The sequence below is a fragment of the Marmota marmota genome, unplaced genomic scaffold (assembly GCF_001458135.2).
Source record: "Marmota marmota marmota unplaced genomic scaffold, marMar, whole genome shotgun sequence".
NCBI lineage: Eukaryota > Metazoa > Chordata > Mammalia > Rodentia > Sciuridae > Marmota > Marmota marmota.
The window spans coordinates 7,152,097-7,171,744 of NW_026000211.1; the positions used below are offsets into that span (position 1 = coordinate 7,152,097).

The 19,648-nt window shown below is 32.1% G+C and overlaps 1 protein-coding gene across 1 annotated transcript in view; it reads left to right on the top strand.

Moving 5' to 3' along the window:
* Pcm1 (pericentriolar material 1) overlaps window positions 1-19,648 on the top strand; it is a 93,332-nt gene that overhangs the window by 54,207 nt on the left and 19,477 nt on the right. The window contains exons 24-29 of the mRNA XM_048791766.1: window positions 2,418-2,776; window positions 8,206-8,370; window positions 11,136-11,192; window positions 13,406-13,578; window positions 13,890-14,021; window positions 18,005-18,125. Coding sequence (XP_048647723.1) covers window positions 2,418-2,776; window positions 8,206-8,370; window positions 11,136-11,192; window positions 13,406-13,578; window positions 13,890-14,021; window positions 18,005-18,125 — 1,007 coding nt within the window. The remainder of the gene's footprint in view (window positions 1-2,417; window positions 2,777-8,205; window positions 8,371-11,135; window positions 11,193-13,405; window positions 13,579-13,889; window positions 14,022-18,004; window positions 18,126-19,648) is intronic.

Below are 19,648 nucleotides of genomic sequence, written 5' to 3' on the forward strand. Positions count from 1 at the left end.
GTATTGGAAATATGAAACTTTTACACCTTACTAGATATCTCTTAGGCATATTATATCTGCTGGTAACCCTGGTCTAAGAGTAGTAGTTCAGAATTTTGGTCCAGGATATTCTGTGAGATTTAATTTGGAAGGATATGACCTGACCCATATAGTGTTTTGTCCTTGATTTGTTTGTCTGTAATGTTAAAAAAGTTCACTGTTCATTGACTTAGGACTAGAAAGTAATGTTAACTACTGGAGGATACTTGTTAAGTGATGGTCCATTTATTTGACTCATAGCCTCTGATTAGAATCAGTTTCTAAAGATCATTCAGATATAATATTGACTACTAATAGAATCAGTCACTAGTTAGGATTTCATTTTCTCTTTCTCATATTTATTTTTTGTGATACTTTTCCCAGGTACAATTTCTGACACAAATAGTGTGAGAGATTAGTTAGATTGGCTCAAGATAGTCATTTTCTTTAGGCATTTTTATAGCTACATAAATAATATTTTAATAATAATGTTGATCCCCAGAATTTATTTTCATACAGCTGGTGAAAATATTACAATGTTTTTATTATTAGTTTCAGGAAAAACTTTATATTCTGTCAGAAACATCTCTTAAGATTTGCTGTCCAAGTCCTTTAAAAAAATTCACATTGCCAGTTGCAGTGGTGCAGCCGGGCAAGGTATGATGTACTCCTGTAATCCCAGTGATTCTAGAGGCAGAGACAGGAGGTTTACAAGTTGGAAGGCAGCCTTACCCGTTTAGTGAGATTGTCCTGAAATAAAAAATTTAGGAAAAGGGCTAGGGATGTAGCTCAATTGTAAAGTGCCCCTGAATTCAATTTTTAGTATTCCTGTTCCCCCAAAATTCACATTCTATTTACTTTTAGCTATACTTTTGGACATGTCCCAGCCTTTTAATTTAGCATTTGATACTAATTGTTATGAACTTTTAGGGATTTTATTTTAACTTGATTAACTAAAAAAATATTAGAATCCCGACTTTGTAATCACCTCTAGGAATCCTACAATTAATCTCTTGGACTTTGTGGACTCTTATTAGTTGGATTAACCATTTTTTCCTATTAACTTTGATGTTGTTCTGTGAAAGTATTTTTTTTTTCATCAAAACTGAATATGCGGGGAGGCTGGGGTTGTGGCTCAGCAGTAGAGCGCTCGCCTAACAGGTGCAAGATGCTAGGTTCGATCCTCAGCACCACATAAAAACAAACAAACAAACAAATAAATAAATAAAATAAAGGTATTGTGTCCAACTACATCTTAAAAAAAAAAAAATGAATACGGTGTTTAATGCACTGTTGCCATGAATCTCCATCACAGTGAATGGGACTTCATTCTAATGCATTTCCCTACTTCATTATTATCAATGTTTTTATATATATATATATATATATATATATATATATACACACACACACACACACACACACACATACATATAAATTATTCTAAAATTATTTTAGTTTTGTATTAAGTATTTATATTTTTAGGACAGATTTGGATATCTTATTTTAGATATTTTTACCACCTCTGAATAGATAGAACTTATCTCCTAAAATCTCAACTATCATAGGTTCCCTGAATAACTATAGAGATAACAAGTCAGATAAAATTTTTAGTTTTGAGCTAGGGTCAGAGAACTTTTCCTGTAAAGTTGCTAGGTTAGTAAACATTAGACATATTACCCTGTGGACAGTGTCTCCCAAACTGTTCTTTGGAACACTGCTGTCCATGCAAGTTCTATGATAAAATGTTGTAGAATTCTTGCTCACTATTACTCTTAAGACATTTATAAAGCACACTGACATATTAAAACTTCTAAGAAATTCTACATACCTATATTAAATTTGTTTTGCCTTTTTCCCCCAACTTAGATGAATAGTGAATTTCTTTTAAATATTAAGGGATGCCAGCATTCAGCAAATAAAATTTGGGAAATGATACTAGACCAACAGATGTAGGCTATACTTAATGAACAGAGTTTAGTGACAAACAGAGTTTGTTTTCATAAATTCTGGTTATGTTAGAAGTTCTTTAGATAAAAAGAGATCCATGTATGTTCCCGAACCCTCTGCTACAGCTCTTTTTTAGTTCCCTAAACTTTTTTTTTTTCCTTCTGTGTCCCATTTTGCCTTAATTTTGCTTTCCTTCTTTCTATTATAAATGCTAGATCTTTGATTTTGAGTTTTTGCCAGTAAAAATGGTTTAGTGAGAAGAGTCCAAAATTAAAGTTTCAAGTAATCCATAATATGTAGTATTTGCCCATATAATGCATATTTAATGAAAACATTTTATAGCCTGTTGAAGATTTTATTCACCAAAATCTCCTTAGTAAACTAGTTTTTGAAGTTTTCGGTTAATAAATCTATAGTGTGATTTCTAAATACTTGTTTTCATTGGTAAGGAATCAGAAACAGCCTGAAGAGGAGGTAGAAAACATTAGGACGCCATGGTCGTATGACCAAGAAGGAGAAATAGGAAAACCATTTATCAAGACTGGATTTGCAGTGTCTGTAGAGAAAACTACAAATAGTAACCGCAAAAATCACTTAGATACAAGTAGGAGAAGACGCCAGTTTGATGAAGAATCATTAGAAAGCTTTAGCAGTATGCCTGACCCAGTAGATCCAACAACAGTAACTAAAACATTTAAGACAAGAAAAGCATCTGCACAAGCCAGCCTGGCATCTAAAGACAAAACACCCAAATCGAAGAGTAAAAAGAGGAATTCTACTCAGTTGAAAAGCAGAGTTAAAAATATTGGTAAGTATTGCAATTTGTTGAATGTTGATTGGCATTAGTGTTGGTAACCTAACAGTCATTTTTAGTTATCTTTATTATTTTTTTCCAAGAGTTTAATGTAAATATTTTATAACATATCATACATTGTTTTTTTGTGCTTCATAAACATTAGTATGTTTTCTGCATATATGGTTTCTGTGAGCTCACTCAGAAAGGTGTTCTCCAAATTTTCTAGGTTACTGAAGAATTCCCAAAATGTCTTTGTTTTTACTCTTTTCTGTCTTTTGTTACATCTGGTCCAAGCATTCCACTTTTTGTAACTTGTTAGATTTTTGATGGTTTCATTTAAAGAAATGAGGACTTATAATTATGTTGTAATTTTTGAATATCACACAAATGAAGCCACTGTTAAAACAGCCACTGTTAGTCCTTCAAGAACAAACAAACAAAGAACCAAACTGATATTTTATTGAATCTTGCTTTTGAGTATCATACTAAAGTTTTCTTCATAGTGCTACTACATATACCTTTTAAAAAAAAATAGGTTTTCTTTGATTTTTTAGAGAATTTTCTGAAGTCAAGTACTAGGTTAAAAATAGTTTTTATTCACTAAAATCTGGAATATTATAGCTAAGGGATACTTCCTCACATTTGCAAGGGATTCTTTTTGTTTGTGGTTTTGAGGTTGTTGAGTTTAAGGAGATAATATTTGGTACTTCAGAATAAAGTATTCTAAGCTTATAATAAGGAAAGTTTGAAAAAATTATGTATAACTGCTGACTCCCTCTCTTGGAAGTTCATAAAACAGATACACTAAAATCCCTGGGAAATCTTGTAGTAAAAACAATATACTCATCAACTTTGGTAGCATTCTTCTTAATCATTTTTGGGTGATGGGAACCCTTAAAAAAGCCAGCAAAACCTATGGATGTAACATAAGAGAATGATTGCAATTTTTTTTGGGGGGGGGTCTTAGTAATTCATGCATCCTTGAAATCCTTGGCTCCTACGCCTTCCCTCATTGAAGAATCTATCTAATGGTCAAACAAGCAAATTTGATCAGGGATGGCATTTTTCTTAGTGTACACATCATATTCTTGAAATAATTTTCTAGTAATTAAATGTTCAAGAGCAGTGGATTTATTTTGTATATTAACCAGTGCTGAAACCATTCAGACAACTACTGTGCTTTCTTCAAGATTACTTTTTGTGCCACCAGATAATGGCATTTTGAGAGAGGCCCTTCGAATAGTCATATAACTTTATTCCCCAAATGCCTTGCTCCCATAAAAATGGTTTATTCTAGCTTTCTCTGATTCAGCCAGGGGATTCGAGAGTGCTGGGGCAATGATTTCTTTCTTTTGGTAACAGGGATTAAACTCAGGTGTACTTTACCATAGAGCCGCATCCCCAGCCCTTTTTTATTTTTTATTTGTTTGAGACAGTGTCTCGCTAAGTTGCTCTGGGCCTTGCTAAATTTTGGGCATTGATTCTTAGACTTTAATGTTTCACACAACACTCCTTCAGAATCTGTTTTAATTGCAAATTCTAGTTCACGTAGCCTGGAAGGATCCTGGGGGTCTGCCTTTCTAACAGACTTGGGTATTACCAATATTGATCTGTGGAGCACACCTTGAGTAGCAGAGTTTTAGAGAACCCTTGCCAATTTAGGGCCATGTCTCCCTAAGCCTAGAAATATTGATGTGTTTGGAGTTTTTGTAAACAGCTTTATTCTGAGAAATTTCAATTCCATATATATATAACATAATCTTTAACTTTAAGGCAGGGGTTGACATTGTCATCTTTATGCTTTCTTCCTTCATATTTAAGTTTACAAATGCCTGCCAAAACAAACTTTTGTATTTGTTCAACAAGCATTCAAGACCCTCTGTTAGTGAGAGTACCACTTTAATCACACATACAAAAATAAAAGATTCAATAACAGAATCAAATAGTATCTAGCAAAGTCAGATTAATATGTAGCAGAATCACATTAGTCAGCTAAATACTTGCTATTCAAAATGTGAGATATGGACAAGCAAATCAGCATCATCTGGGAACATAAATCAAAATGGAGGTTTTGGGCACTCATATACTAACAAAATCATACATTTTGTAAAATTATGCATTTTACCAAGATTCCATGTATTCTGTGTGAAGATACACACATGAAAGTCTAGAAGTAGAGCTGGAGTTGTGGTTCAGTGGTAGAATGCTTGCCTAGCATGTGTGAGGCACTGGGTTCTATCCTCAGCACCACATTAAAAAAAAAAAAAAAAAAAAAACTACAACAACAAAACAAACTAAATAAACAAAATAAAGATATTGTGTCCATCTACAACTAAAATTATTTTTTAAAAAACAAAATCTTGAGAAGTGCTGAGATAGGTCATTGATTGATTTTTTTTTTTTCTGTTTGGAAAGGAAATGGCCAACAGTACTTACAAGAAAAGGATGCTTTTTGCATCTTAAAAAAAAGTAGTAATGGGGTCAGACGAGAGAGAAACTTTCCAAATCAGAGTAACAATAAGAATGTAGAATATAGAATTGGGATGAAGCATGCTAACAGGAATTCGGAAAGGAAAAAGCATATTACAAATAGACCAGCACAGTGGTACTTAAGTTGCTATCTTGAGACAATTGAGACAGCTAGTTTACTGTCCCAAACTTACTAGACTTAACTGTTTATATATATTTTTTGCACTTATTGATATTCTTTCATTGAATGGAATGCTAAATCTTCACTTATTTCATTCAGATGGTGGCAATTATTTTAACTATTTGTGAGGCAAGAATTTACAAATTATATAAAATTCATTTTCTCTGCTTCAGTTCAGATTTAAATCTTATGAGCTGAAGGTGATTTCCTGCTTTGCTGAATTTTTCAGTTATCGGATATTTGGTGACACTCTACCAGGCCAGTTTCCTGTTTTGATATTCTTGAGGGGGAATAGGTCCATAGTCTATATCTTCACCTCTTCCTTCTTTTCTTGGAAAATTGAACAGACTTGTTAATGTACTGACTTCAGGGTTCTATTTATGTTTTTATGTCTTTCCTCCACCCTCTCTTATTACTCACATTAAACAGATGTAAAGAATTAGGCAAGCCAGGCACAGTGTTGCGTGCCTGTAATCCCAGCAGTTTAGGAGTCTGAGGCAGGAGGATCCAGAGTTCAAAGCCAGTCTCAGCAAAAGAGAGGTGATCAGCGAGACCCTGTCTCTAAATAAAAATACAGAACAGGGCTGGGGATGTGGCTCAGTGGTTGAGTGCCCCTGAGTTCATTCCAATAAACAAATAGATAAATAAATAAATAAATAACAATTAGGCAAGGGAGCCTTTTGTGGTGGTGCACGCCTATAATTTCAGTGGCTCAGGAGGCTGAAGTAGGAGGATCACAAGTTCAACTTAGTGAGACCGAATCTCAAAAAAAAAAAAAAAAAGGTAAGGTAAGGCCTGAGAAACAAAGAGTAGTCAGAGATGCCAGCTCCCTTGTCTCACACTTAAAAGAGGAAAACTGAAATAAGAGGTGCCAAATGGCAGTTGTAACCTCAGTGGTAGGACACCCTATTGCTGAGAATCACAGATGTACTGCATGCAGTTAAGGCATTTAATAGTCTGCAGATGTCCCCTCAGGAGTGAGGTAGAAAGATTTCATGTTTCATCAGAACCTGAGTGGCAATGCAAAACTATCTACTAATAGCCTCCCAGGGAGAGAAGACAGCAAGTAGGGAATGATCACATAGAAGCTCTGTATTCCAAGAGGGTCACATGATTTTCTGCCATGAATTAGATTCAGCAGTGGTTTAGTCCTTACATCTGGTATCCTGTTTTGAAACATGTAAGGTCTTTAAGGGGCCATGGATAAGCCATTTCCGTTCAAAGGAGGGCCATATAGAAGTACTATTTCTTCTAATTATATGAACCACTCATACTGAGAAAAAAATGGAGATAGAGGAAAGAGTAATGAAGTGGTGTAGAAGATCACACCCTTAAAGTAATGAACCTCATGTATTATTCTTGCTGCTGTTAACACTAGCTGACCTAGCCAGTGTTATTCTGTACTGTTAACATTCATTAAATTCTTCTGCTGCTCCTGGAGGATTACTATAAAGTGCTCTCCAGTTCAATCACACATTAGTAGCTCAACTTCAGAAATCTAGCCTTTGATATTTTAAATTTGGGTCTCATATATAAAACAATAGTTTTTTCTTCTTCTTTCTTTATAGCATCTTAGTTGTGGTATGTTTCATGTCACATTTTTGGTTGTTTGGGAGGGGGGGTTAGCTGTATATATGTATGTATTTGTCTTTCTTTCTTTTTTTTTTTTTGGTCCTTGTATGTATATCTTTTTTAAAGTACCTAGTGGGGTTCCCCCAGAGATAATTTTATATATGCTAAGTAACCTGCATTGTAATTTAAATTTATTTAGCATTTTTTCATGTGATTCAGTATTAGCAATCAAAAGCTTATTTTCATTTATAAAAACATTCTTGTTAGAATAATGTGCTTAAATGGTTTTTTCTTCAGAGCATTGTGTGCTATTAAATGACACCACCAACAATACTTTCAATTATGTCATTCTATATAATAATGTGGCAATCGTTCCCTTATTTCTGATGTGTTTTATGTGAAGATCATGGTAAGGCAGCCTCAGCAAAGTCGAGGCGGTAGGCAACTCAGTGAGGCCCTGTCTGGGCTCATGCAAAATGAGTTTGGGGATGTGGCTCCATGACAAAGTGCCCCTGAGTTCAATCCCTAGCACCAAAGTAAATAAATAAATAAAATCTAGTAAATATGAGGGTTTAATATATCAGCCAATACACATTTTAATTCAGTGAAGAGAGGGTTGGTATAATCAATTACCTATGTAAAACCACAACAACAAAAAAATTGAATTCTTACGTTGTACCATATAGCAAAATGAATGTGGGTGGGGAAAAAAATACATAGAAGGAAAATGTAGTAGAATATATGTATAACTTGCGGGTGGGTAAGTCTTTTTAAACCAAGTCATTTGCATAAAATATATAATAAATAAGAAAGGCAGACATATTTGACTAATGCCCAGTACACTTTATTATGGATATTTATATAGATTGAATATGATTCTTGTTTTTCCTAATACTGAAAACTTGTTAACTTGGAGTCCGGTAGAGCATTTGGTGGTATAAGGTCTGCCTTGTACTATATTTTGAAATGGGATAAAGTCTTTAATGCAAGTGTCAAAAGCTAGTGAAGTGTTTATTACTATTACCCTATGCTTCCAAAGGTTTCTGCAAAGATAGCTCCAAGATAATATTAGCGTATTATGTTCAATTGATACCAGGCCTTCATAGAAACTATAAATTGAGTTACTTGAACTATTTCACTATGGAAATCGATTTCTCTTTCACTCTGAGTTGCTGCAACTGGTAACAGCTATAACTTTTTTTTTTTTTTTAAACTAAAGGATATGAAAGTGCCAGCATGTCTAGCACATGTGAACCTTGCAAAAGTAGGAACAGACATTCAGCTCAGACTGAAGAGCCTGTTCAAGCAAAAGTATTCAGCAGAAAGAATCATGAACAGCTGGAAAAAATAATAAAATATAATAGGTCTACAGAAATGTCTTCAGGTATGTTCTCTTCTTAAATTTGCTTTAATTTAAAGAGTTCTTCATCTTGGATTTGAAAAGCCTTATTAAAGCAAGTTTTAAAATTACCCTATCTCATTTTTATCATGTATGAGATTTTATGTAGTAGAGATTATGGTACACATTTCTTGATACTAAGAAATATAAGCTGGAAATGCTTTTGTGTTGTGTAATGATACTTTTTGACACATTTTAATAAACTTATTCCTAAGCAAATCATGAATAGTTGACATTAACATGGAACTCCCAATTTGAAATTCCAAAATCTTATATAATTAAAAGCTTAATACAGGGCTGGGATTGTGGCTCAGTGGTAGAGCACTCGCCTACCACGGGCAGGACCCAGGTTCAATCCTCAGCACCACATAAAAATAAAGGCATTGTGTTGTGTCTGTCTACACCTAAAAAATAAAATTTTTTTTTTAAAAAGCTTAATACAAAATCCTGTTATTCCTCTGCTTACAACTTTGTCTTTACCATGCCTATTGGATAAAGTATGAATGCCTTAATTTAACATATATGTCCATTGGGGACTTGGTTCCATCTTGCCTTTCCAGACTCATTTCTCACCACCTTGAACTTTATTCTTTTAGTGACTGGGATCTAAAGTTTTCTCGTGGCTGTTAACACTGTTTCTTACCTTACCAGTTGTACTTTCTGCCTCAAGTCCTTTTTTGCCCTTTATAAGCCCTTTTTTTAAAAAAAAAAAATAAATTTATTTTTTATTAGTAGATGGACACAATACCTTTATTTTATTTTTATGTGGTGCTGAGGATCAAACCCAGGCCCTCACACATGTTAGGCGAGCACTCTACTGCTGAGCTACAACCCCAACCCTATAAGCCCTTTTTAATGCTAGACTCCTACCTAAAATTTTTATTTGGGACCCTGAAATTTTATTTGAATTGAAGCCAGAATAACTTCCATTTCTCCTTTTTGTTTCCATTGGAGCCTGTATAAACCTACTTTGTTGCCTATATAAAACTATTTTGTTGCCTGTATCATATTATGTAATATGTACCTACTTAAATATCTTTATCACCTTTCCAAGTTCCTTGGCAATGGATAATTTACGTCTTAAATTCCAGCATAATACCAGATACGTGGTTCAGTGGAGTCATATATGTTTACCACCATCTTAGTTTAAATAAGTACTAGTACTTTTCTTATTTATAAAGACGTCTCAAACAAATATGGAAAGGGAGTCAGGAATTATAGACTAATATGTTAATAAGGTCAGGTGAAATTATATATATTATGCTTTATTCTTAAAATTTTTCAAAATTGATGTATTTTGTTGTTTTCAGAATTTTTTACATATCATTTGAGACTTATGATGCAAAGTTGGCTTTGTTTCCATTTTTTGATGAGGAATCAGGGTACTGTCTTTTCTATCACTTATAAAGAACTAGTAATATAAATTGGTACAACTTTTGCAGAAGATTTCAAAAGTTATATCCTTAACCCAGTAATTGTTCTTATTGGTACCTATCTTAAGGAAACAGAATGAAAAAAAAATCAACATTTAGTGTTGTTTGAACAGTGTATGATTCCTTCTATATGTAAACAGAAACATGAATTTAAAAAGACTGGAAGAAAATGCATCAAAATGTTAATAGTTTTCCAGGTGCAGTGGTGGTGCATGCCTGCCTGTAATCCCAGCAGCTTGGGAAGCTGAGGCTGGAGGATTGTGAGTTCAAAGCCAGCCTCAGCAAAAGTGAGACACTAAGCAACTCAGTGAGACCCTCTCTCTAAATAAAATACAAAATAGGGCTGGGGATGTGGCTCAGAGGTCAAGTGCCCCTGAGTTCATTCCCCAGTATCAAAAACAAAACAAAACAAAACAAAAAAAAGTTAACAGTTTAATCATCTTCTGTAAGTTCTAAGACTTTTAATAATGAGTACTTATTACTCAGGTTTAAAAAAAAAATCACATTTGCTTGTATTTTGAAATGACTTTCTGTAGCTCATATTGTTAGGAGATGATAGTGCTGAATTTTGAAGCATTAAGTTCAGGTTCCTTTTAGCAAAAATAATAGTTCTATTGTTCCTGACCCAGAATTTTATCAAAACTTTACAATTTTCATCTCCTTTTATTTTCTTTATCAAATAGTGACATCTTTAAAGAGTAAACAGTGGGTAGAAGTTGGGAAGGGTACTAAATTGAAAGGCATTACTTAAATCATTGATAGTCATAGTGGTACTTTAGACCTTATTGTCATTTGAAAAAAACGTAATGCTTGAATTTTGGTGAATTTAACAATGTTCCGAGTAGTATAAATTAGTACTCCCTTACATTCCCCAAAAGAGATTTTTTTCATTTTAACCATTCTCTAAAATATTTTGTACATTGTATACTAACACTTGTTATTCTACCCATATTATGTGATTATTAGAGTGTAGTAACTGCTAGTATTGGATTATGCAGTTTTTTTCTCTTATAGGAGTTATATAGGAGGTTCATCTTAATGTGTATGCTTCATAAAAATAAATGATAAAAGTTTATTAGGATAGTCATCATCAGTCACAGTAATGTAAGTTTATAATAGTAAACCTTTTGAGATTTTCCCTAATGAGATTATTTTTAAATAGAACAATAAACCATACCTTGTGATAACATTTCACTTAGGCAAATTTTTTAAAATTTCGCTTAATTCTTTTTTTCATTCACTTATTCATATTATAGACCCTGTCTTTACTACTCATACACATTTTATGTTCATCCTTATGTCTGCCCTTTCCTACAGCACATGCTAGGAGAATACTACAGCAATCTAACAGAAATGCATGCAATGAAGCGCCAGGTAACAATCTGCTTAGTTTTGGTGTCCACTTTTGTGAATTTTTTCCCATTGGTCCTAAAATTCTTAGTTATGTTGTTCTGATTTTTTTTTTTTACAATTTAGCTTAGTGTATGTTATTTGACTATTATAAAAATGAAAAAGTTCATATTCATAAAATTCTGAAGTCTTTTATTTTAAATTCTTGATTGGTAAAATTGGCTGCTTTTCTTGTTTTACAGTTAGTGTATGAAACCTAATCAACATAGTTATAAGGGTAATAGAAACTATTTTTGAGATTTTAATATTTTAAAGTTACTTATTTTATATTTCTTGAATATTTCAAAACATTAATATTTTTGAAACAGATATTTTTATATTATAGTTATTTTTTATCACCAGTTAATATCTATTGAAAAATAAGAAGCCATCAAACAAAACAACTATGACAGACTGTGATAAAGATACAAGATGGAAATTAGAAAAATTCAAGAAAACTATTTTGCTCTGTAAACTATTTTGATTAAATATGGTTCTTTATGATTTAGCATTGTTAATATTCTTCAACTCCTCCTACACGAGTGAAAAAATGAAAGACTTTTTGAACCTTTAGGAAACTGTAAAGGACCCAGAACTGACAAAAAATATCAGTGGTAATTCCAAAGAAAAGAACTCTCAAAATAGTATAAAATCAAAATAGGATCAGAGAAACTGGACCAAGATCAGGGACTTTCCTAGCAAAAGCTAATTAATTATAATTAATAATCTAGGAGGAGAAATTGGCATACAGTTTCCATCACTGTAGAAGGGAAGGAAGGATAATTCATTATGTAGAAATAATTTTTTAAATTTAGAGTGACAATTTTATCTCATATTGATATTAAAGATGTCATTAAACCCTTTGTTTTTTTTACCTTTGAAAGAAACATTTTCAAGATCAAACAACTATGATTAAAGAACAGGATAGTATATCAAATCATATTTGGAATTTTACTATAAGTAGAGGTTTCTTAAAGGAAGTTTTGGTTTCTGCTTATAGTAAATGTCACTTTTATAATATGTCACATTTGAACATTTTAAAACTACTAAGAAAACTTCAGCATTTCATTTCATTTTATATTCATGACTATCTGAGGCAAGATAGGAAAATTGCATTTTTGTGTTACTATTATTTTATGCTTTCAGAAATTGAGACCTGAAGTTGTTCAGTTACTTACTTAGCAGAAATTCTTCCATTAGAGCACATTCCTTTTGCATTTCCTTATCTCTCTCTCTCTCAGAAATCAATTAAATTCATGCTCTTTACATACTTTTTGAAAGCATGGTTCTCTGAGGTATTCCTGATTTTTGCAGAACTTGAGACTGGCTTCTTGAAGTTCTAGTATTGCTCTATAAAGTTTACAGAATTTGCTAGCTAGGAAAACCACTTGGAGATTTTTTTTTTCCCCCTCCAGAGAGAATTCAGTGGGAATAGTTCCTAGTTAAGAACTGTTAAAATTAAGAGTATGACTGTGTACATTTGAGAGTTATCATTTCATGTTATCAACAAATACATATAGTAGAATTGTAGCTTAATGATAGAGATGCTGAAATTCGGGGAAACCAAAAACTTCAGTTAGGTCACTGCCTGCTTCAGTTAATACTGAGAATGTAAATAAAATACTGTAGTAAAATTGATCTGTTATGTTATAAATTTAGTTATTTATCAGTATAGCACTTTTCGGAATTGTAGATGAAATTTGAAAATTAGTAAACCTAATAACCATATAGACCTTAAGATAGTAGCTTTTGTTAGCAGTTCTCAACATTAAAAATAAACAGATTTTCTTTTCTGTTATAAAGTTCATATTAGCAAAAAACAAGGCAGATTATTTGAACTTATTTCATTCAAGTGCTGAAAAATTTTTACTGATTTTTTTTCCCCATGAAGTATATAAAATTTTCCAAATGTTTTTTATTGAGAAATAAATGGGGTTTTATATAGTGATTCATGTTATCCATGAATTTCAGTATTTCTTTAATATATAGTGTTGATTTTTATATTTTCAGATTGTTTTTGGTAATTTTAATCTTATTTTTCTACTTGAAATGTCCTGCAACAGAAATATATTCTAATTTTTAAGAAATCTAAAGCTTAAAGTAAGGACATAAATGAAAAGAATTGTTATGAAGATATTTTATCAGTATTAACTTTCCTGATTTTTTTTTTTAACTTCCTGATTTTTTGTATCTTCCAGAAACTGGGAGTGATTGTTCTATGTTTGAAGCTTTGCGGGATACTATTTATTCTGAAGTGGCTACTTTAATATCTCAAAATGAATCTCGCCCACATTTTCTTATTGAACTCTTCCATGAGCTTCAACTACTTAATACAGACTACTTAAGGCAGAGGGCTTTATATGCATTGCAGGTATCATTCTTTTTCCAACCCTATCTATTATCACCTTACTTCATGATAATGTCTGGTTACTTTTTTAGACTGAAGCATGTCCTAATTCTACATGTATTTTGGTTTGTTTTTCTTGACATTTTATTTAAAAATTATTGTATAGCATAAGTGGATTATAGATAGTCTTTGTAATTTTGCCATGTTTCATCTTTAATGTTATTTCTTACACTTAACCTGTGAGATAAGAAGTACTATCTTTATTTTTCCATTTGTAAGATAAATTTGGAATTAAGCCTTATGTTTTTTCATAAATATTTTATTTCTTTATTTAGGATATAGTATCGAGACATATTTCTGAAAACCATGAAAAAGAAGGGGAAAATGTAAAGTCAGTGAACTCTGGTACTTGGATAGCTTCAAACTCAGAGCTTACTCCCAGTGAAAGCCTTGCTACTACTGATGATGTAAGCTGATAATAATTAGAAAAACATGGACATAATTTCAGTATGCAGTGAACAAAAGTTAAATAGGTTGTTGTCAAACTGTGAATATGTGTAATATATTCAATTTTTAGCTTTTTAAATTTTGTTTGTTTGTTTGTTTATTGGTTGGTTGGTTGGTACTGGGGATTAAACCAAGGGACTCTTAACCACTGAACCATATCCTTTATCCCTTTTTATTTTTTATTTTGAGACAGGTTTTCGCTAAATTGTTTAAGGCCTAGCTAAATTGCTGAGACTGGCTTTGAACTTGCGATCCTCTTGCCTCAGCTTCCCACGTCACTGGGATTACAGGCTTGTGTCACTGATTCTGGCTTAATTTTTGCATTAAAAAAAGAGATGAGTGTAATCTATTACTTTATATTGAGGGTGAAATAGAAAATACAATCAAAATATGTTGGGAAATACCAAAATATTCTGCATAAATGATAGATAATAACATAGGAGCTGATTCATAACAGACATCTAATAAATGCAGCTCGTGTGCCTTCAAACATTGAGTAAACCAATCACAGTAAAAACCCTTGCTTAGTACAGGATAAATCAGGTCTTTTGGTGAAAAAGAGCCTGGAAAAAAGAAAATCATCAAGGGAAAATGTAATTTAATGTATTACATTTGTTAAAAAAATTTTTTAACCTTCATTTAATTTATTTATTTATCTATATGCAGTGCTGAGAATCAGACCCAGTGCTTAACGTGCTAGGCAAGTGCTCTACCACTGAGTCACAACCCCAGCCCAACTTGGAGAAATTTTTCAATGAAGTAAAAAGGCCCTGGAAAAGTAGAAGAGTGTGAGGAGCATGATAGAAAATAGTACTTAGTGTGCATAATTTTGATGGAATGACTTAGGTAACAAAATCACTACCATAGGGGGCTAAGGCTGTAGCTCCGTGATAGAGCACTTGCCTAGCATGGGTGAGGCACTGGGTTTGATCCTCAGCACCACATTAAATTAATTAATTAAAGTTATAAAAAAATTCTTCAAAAATTGCTACCATACTAAGGAGATAATGTACTAGGTATTTTTGGAAATAACCTATTTAAAGTGTCTTGATTCTATTATAAAAGATGTATATGGTCCTGGGATAGCAAATACACTTTTTCTTTCTTTTTTTTTTTTAAGGACAACTCTTAACATATGAAGATTTGATTCGCAAATATTTGCTCTAGGTAGAAAGTTGGAATCATACTATGGTGTTGAAATATTAACACAAGTCTTTTTTTAATATTTTTGTAGTTTTAGATGGACATAATACCTTTAGTTTATTTATGTTTATGTGGTGCTTAGGATCAAACCCAATGCCTCACACATGCAAGGCAAGTGCTCTACTACTGAGCCCCTAACACACAGTTTTTTGAGAAGATCTTGATTTTTTTCCTTAAGATTATTTTATCTCTTCTTCAGATAGACTAAGTTCCTTAGAACTATTGTGGACTTTTTCTAATGTTTCTCTTTAGCTTAAACTCCTGTTGAAAACAATACTTCTTTATGTATTTTTTTTTCTTCTTAAAATCTTTCTCCACTAGGATCTAACTTCTAAGCTATTGTTAACAGAAACCTGTGTCTAAAACTACATGGTTTTCATTGACTATACAATTCACATATAAATTAAGAAGTACGCCTTTGGATAAATCATTATTATAGTTAACTGAAAATGTGCGCTCCTTTTTGTGAATTATATGCATAAAAAATAGATTAGATTATATTAAAGTTTATTGGACATTGTAATAGTTTGGAAGAGAATGCAAAGTCTGTTCTAAAAGATCTTTTTCAGTAATTTTGTATCCCTAACTCTAGTACCTCTCCTTATTATCCAAGTTTCATATTTCATATTGTCAAGCATTATTTTCATTTATTTTGAAAGATATGAGCACATTGGTCTGCACCATCAATAGCAAATTTTGAAAATTGGACTAAATTTAAGATAAAGTTAAGTTGACAGGATTTTAAATCTACAGTAAAATGTAAACAGTGTTCTACTTAAATAAGTAGGGACTTGAAACAAAAAGCTTACAATTTTAAAAAAAATAATTAAATACAGTTTATTTAGTTTTTCTTTCAAAACTTAAATTCAGCATTAATGTCAATATCTTTCTACCAATGTCATTTTACCGGCAGCAACACATCATTCAGTGTTTACAGCAGTTTCCTGTAGGGACTTTTCTGCTATGATGGTAACTTAAAATAAAAGATCAATAGCTAGTTATTTTTAAGAACATGGAATAAACATACTTTTTGAATGTTTCAGTCAGAATATAAATGAGACATAAATAACCTCTCTATCACACTGTACACAAAATTAATTTAAAATGACAGAGTCCTATAAAAACTAAAACCTATAAAATCTCTCTAAGAGGAAATGGGGGAGAATCCTCCCAATGATATCATTGGGGGAGAAACCCCAATAATAATAGACATTGGGGTTTGGGGGGGATTTTTTGTCATTGTATGTTTGCTTTTTTTTTTTTTTTTTAATATTGGGGATTGAACCTAGGAGTACTTTACCCCTGAGTTTCATCCCCAGCCCATTTTATTTTTTGAGACAGGGTCTTGCTGTGTTGCTAAGGCTGGCCTCTAACTTGAGATCCTCTTGCCTCAGCCTTCCAAGTTACTGGGATTAGAGTAAATTCCCAGCATGTCCAGTAACACAAAAAGGACTAACTATAGAAGAAAAAAATGAAAATTAGGTTTTATAAAAATAAAACTTTCTGCTTTTCAAAAGGTAGTGTTAGGAGAGGCTGGCCTACATAGTAACTCTACAACTTCATTATAAGACAACTTAGTAAAAAAATTGCCAGGAAGTTTTAACAGATGCTTCAAATTACTAGCATGCAAATTATAACTGTATGAGATACTACCTCACACCCACTAAAATAGTTAAAATTTAAAAGATGTGACCATAAGAAGTGTTGGTTAGAACATGTAACAACTGAAACTCTTTTATACTGCTTGTGGGGAATGTAAAATTGCATAACCACTTTAGAAAGAAGTTTGGAGGTTTCTTTTAAAGATGAACATAAATTTGACATATGAACCAGCAATTTTTCTTCTAGGTATTCATTCAAGAGAAGTGAAAACATAACCACAAAAATACTTGTACACTAATATTCACAGCATCTTTTTAGTCATTATAGCCTCAAACTGGAGATGAATGGATAAACTGATATATCCACACAAGGGAATACGGTGGATAAAAAATACAGCAGTTAAAAAATGACGAACTTCTGAAACACACAACAATTGGGGATTAATTTCAGAAACACACTGAGCAAAAGAAGTACACTAAAGAGTATTCACTGTATGTTCCATTTGTATGAAATTCTAGAACAAGCAAAGCACATCTGTAGTGAAAGAAATCATATAATTGGGGTACAATGGGATTGATTGTAAAGAGGTACAAAGGAAATTTCTGGGCTGGTGGAAGTGATCTTTATTTTCAGAAAACTGTTTATAGAAGTGTATCTTTTGTCATTATTCCTCAAATGGTACACTTAAAGTGGGTGCATTATTGTATGTAAATTATATTTAATAAATAAAATACTACTTTTAAAAAATATTAATTATACTTTTTTGTTTCTTTTAATATGAGGCAATGTTAAAGTAAGGTACTACATATTGTTAGAGTTTGGAGATAAGAGAATGTCCATAAAGATGTAGGAATAATTTAAATTTTAATTAAAAGTTAATTTTGTCAGTTTAGAATTTTTAATCAGCTGACTTTTTAGCTACATGAAAAGTGTTCTGTAAGGTTCCTTAATATTTTAATATTTTCTGTGACTTTGCATTTATCCTTTAGTAACGTTGATTGTCACAGTTTTGCTTGGATGGAATATCTCTTTAAGATGTATAATGTTATGCAAATATTGTTTCCTTGTTAGATCTTTAATATTTATAAAATGTTTTAAGGAAATATTAGTGATTTTTGTTTATTTTATTATAACTTAGGAAACTTTTGAGAAGAACTTTGAAAGAGAAACACATAAAATAAGTGAACAAAATGATGCTGATAATGTTAGTGTCATGTCTGTATCTTCAAATTTTGAACCTTTTGCAACAGATGATCTTGGTAAGTGCATTTTTTTATCATCTCAATATGACTTTAAGTTGATCTCATGCAGTCTTTGAATTGCATTAATAAGGAAACAACTGGATCGGGCTAGGGCTGTAGCTCAATGGTAAAGTGCTTGCCTCACATGTGTGAGGCACTGGGTTCAATCCTCAGCACCACATAAAAATAAAGATTGGGGCTGGGGCTGTGGCTCAGTGGTAGAGCGCTTGCCTGGCATGTGTGATGCCCTGGGTTCGATTCTCAGCACCACATACAAACAAATAAATAAATAAAGGTCCATCAATAACTAATAAAAATATTTTTTAAAAAAATAAATGAATAAATATATTGTGTGTCCATTTACAACTCAAAAAAAAAAAAAAAGAAAGAAAGAAAGAAACAACTGGAAAGGCAATATGCATTTTAAAGAATATGGACCTAAAAGTCTCAAGTCTAATTTCAGTACTCTTTTTTTTTTTTTTTTTTTTTTTTTAATTTTTTATTGTGGGTTGTTCAAAATATTACAAATTTCTTGACATATCATATTCCACACTTTGATTCAAGTGGGTTATGAACTCCCACCTTTAATTTCAGTACTCTTAACTCTTCGACCTTGAGCAGATCTTCTAATCTTTATGATTCTGCAAATACTAAGGAAGCAGGGATCCTGTATACCTTACTGTATTGTTGGGGAAAATGTATGTAACTTTCTAGCATGAATAATAAGAGTTCAAAATGTTAATTTCCTTCTCCTTAAAGTAAAGTTTCCTTAAAGGAAACCTAGTAAATTAATGGGAGAACTTCAGACCTATTCAAACACATTTTCACTAAAAATATTAACTTCATAGTGTGAGGTAAGAACTCACATTTCTTGGCATAAATAACCTATATAAAAATTTCAGGTAATGTTAAAGCATGGCACATTGTGTTTTTCCCCCATGAGTAGTAAAAAGAATTTACATAACTTTAAAAAACAAAACAAAACTTCAGTGCTAAACTTAGAAAGGAAATCAGAGGAAAGAAAATATACCTGATAACATTTTTCTATGCTGCAGCCTATTAAAGGATATCAAAATCGTCAGTAATTCAGATCTCCAGGGCACTTTGTTGATAAAATAATCTCATGTGCCATTATTCTAGTTGTTAATATGAGGAGAAGATGATTGATATGATTTCAAAGGCAGTTTTCCACGATGAACTCTTTCCCTCTTTGCTTATCCTTCCCTTTCTGAATTACTAACTTTTAAAGTGTTGGCTATATTCTTTCTTTTACTGATTTTTTTTCTTTTTCAACAACCCTTCACTGCTAGCATTGTTTGAAGCGGACATAGGAGAATTAGGAACTCTCATTGATAGGCTTTTTCCTTACCTTATTTGCTTGTGTTAGTTTGGATCATTTTCTGTAGAATTTTTGTGATATTTTGGAATTTATTTTCTTTTTACTGTTTAAATGAAACATAGTGAACAAAATGGGTTTCATAATCAACGTGAGTTTAAATCACTACTTTTATGCTCGACTATGAAATCTTTTTGACAAGTTA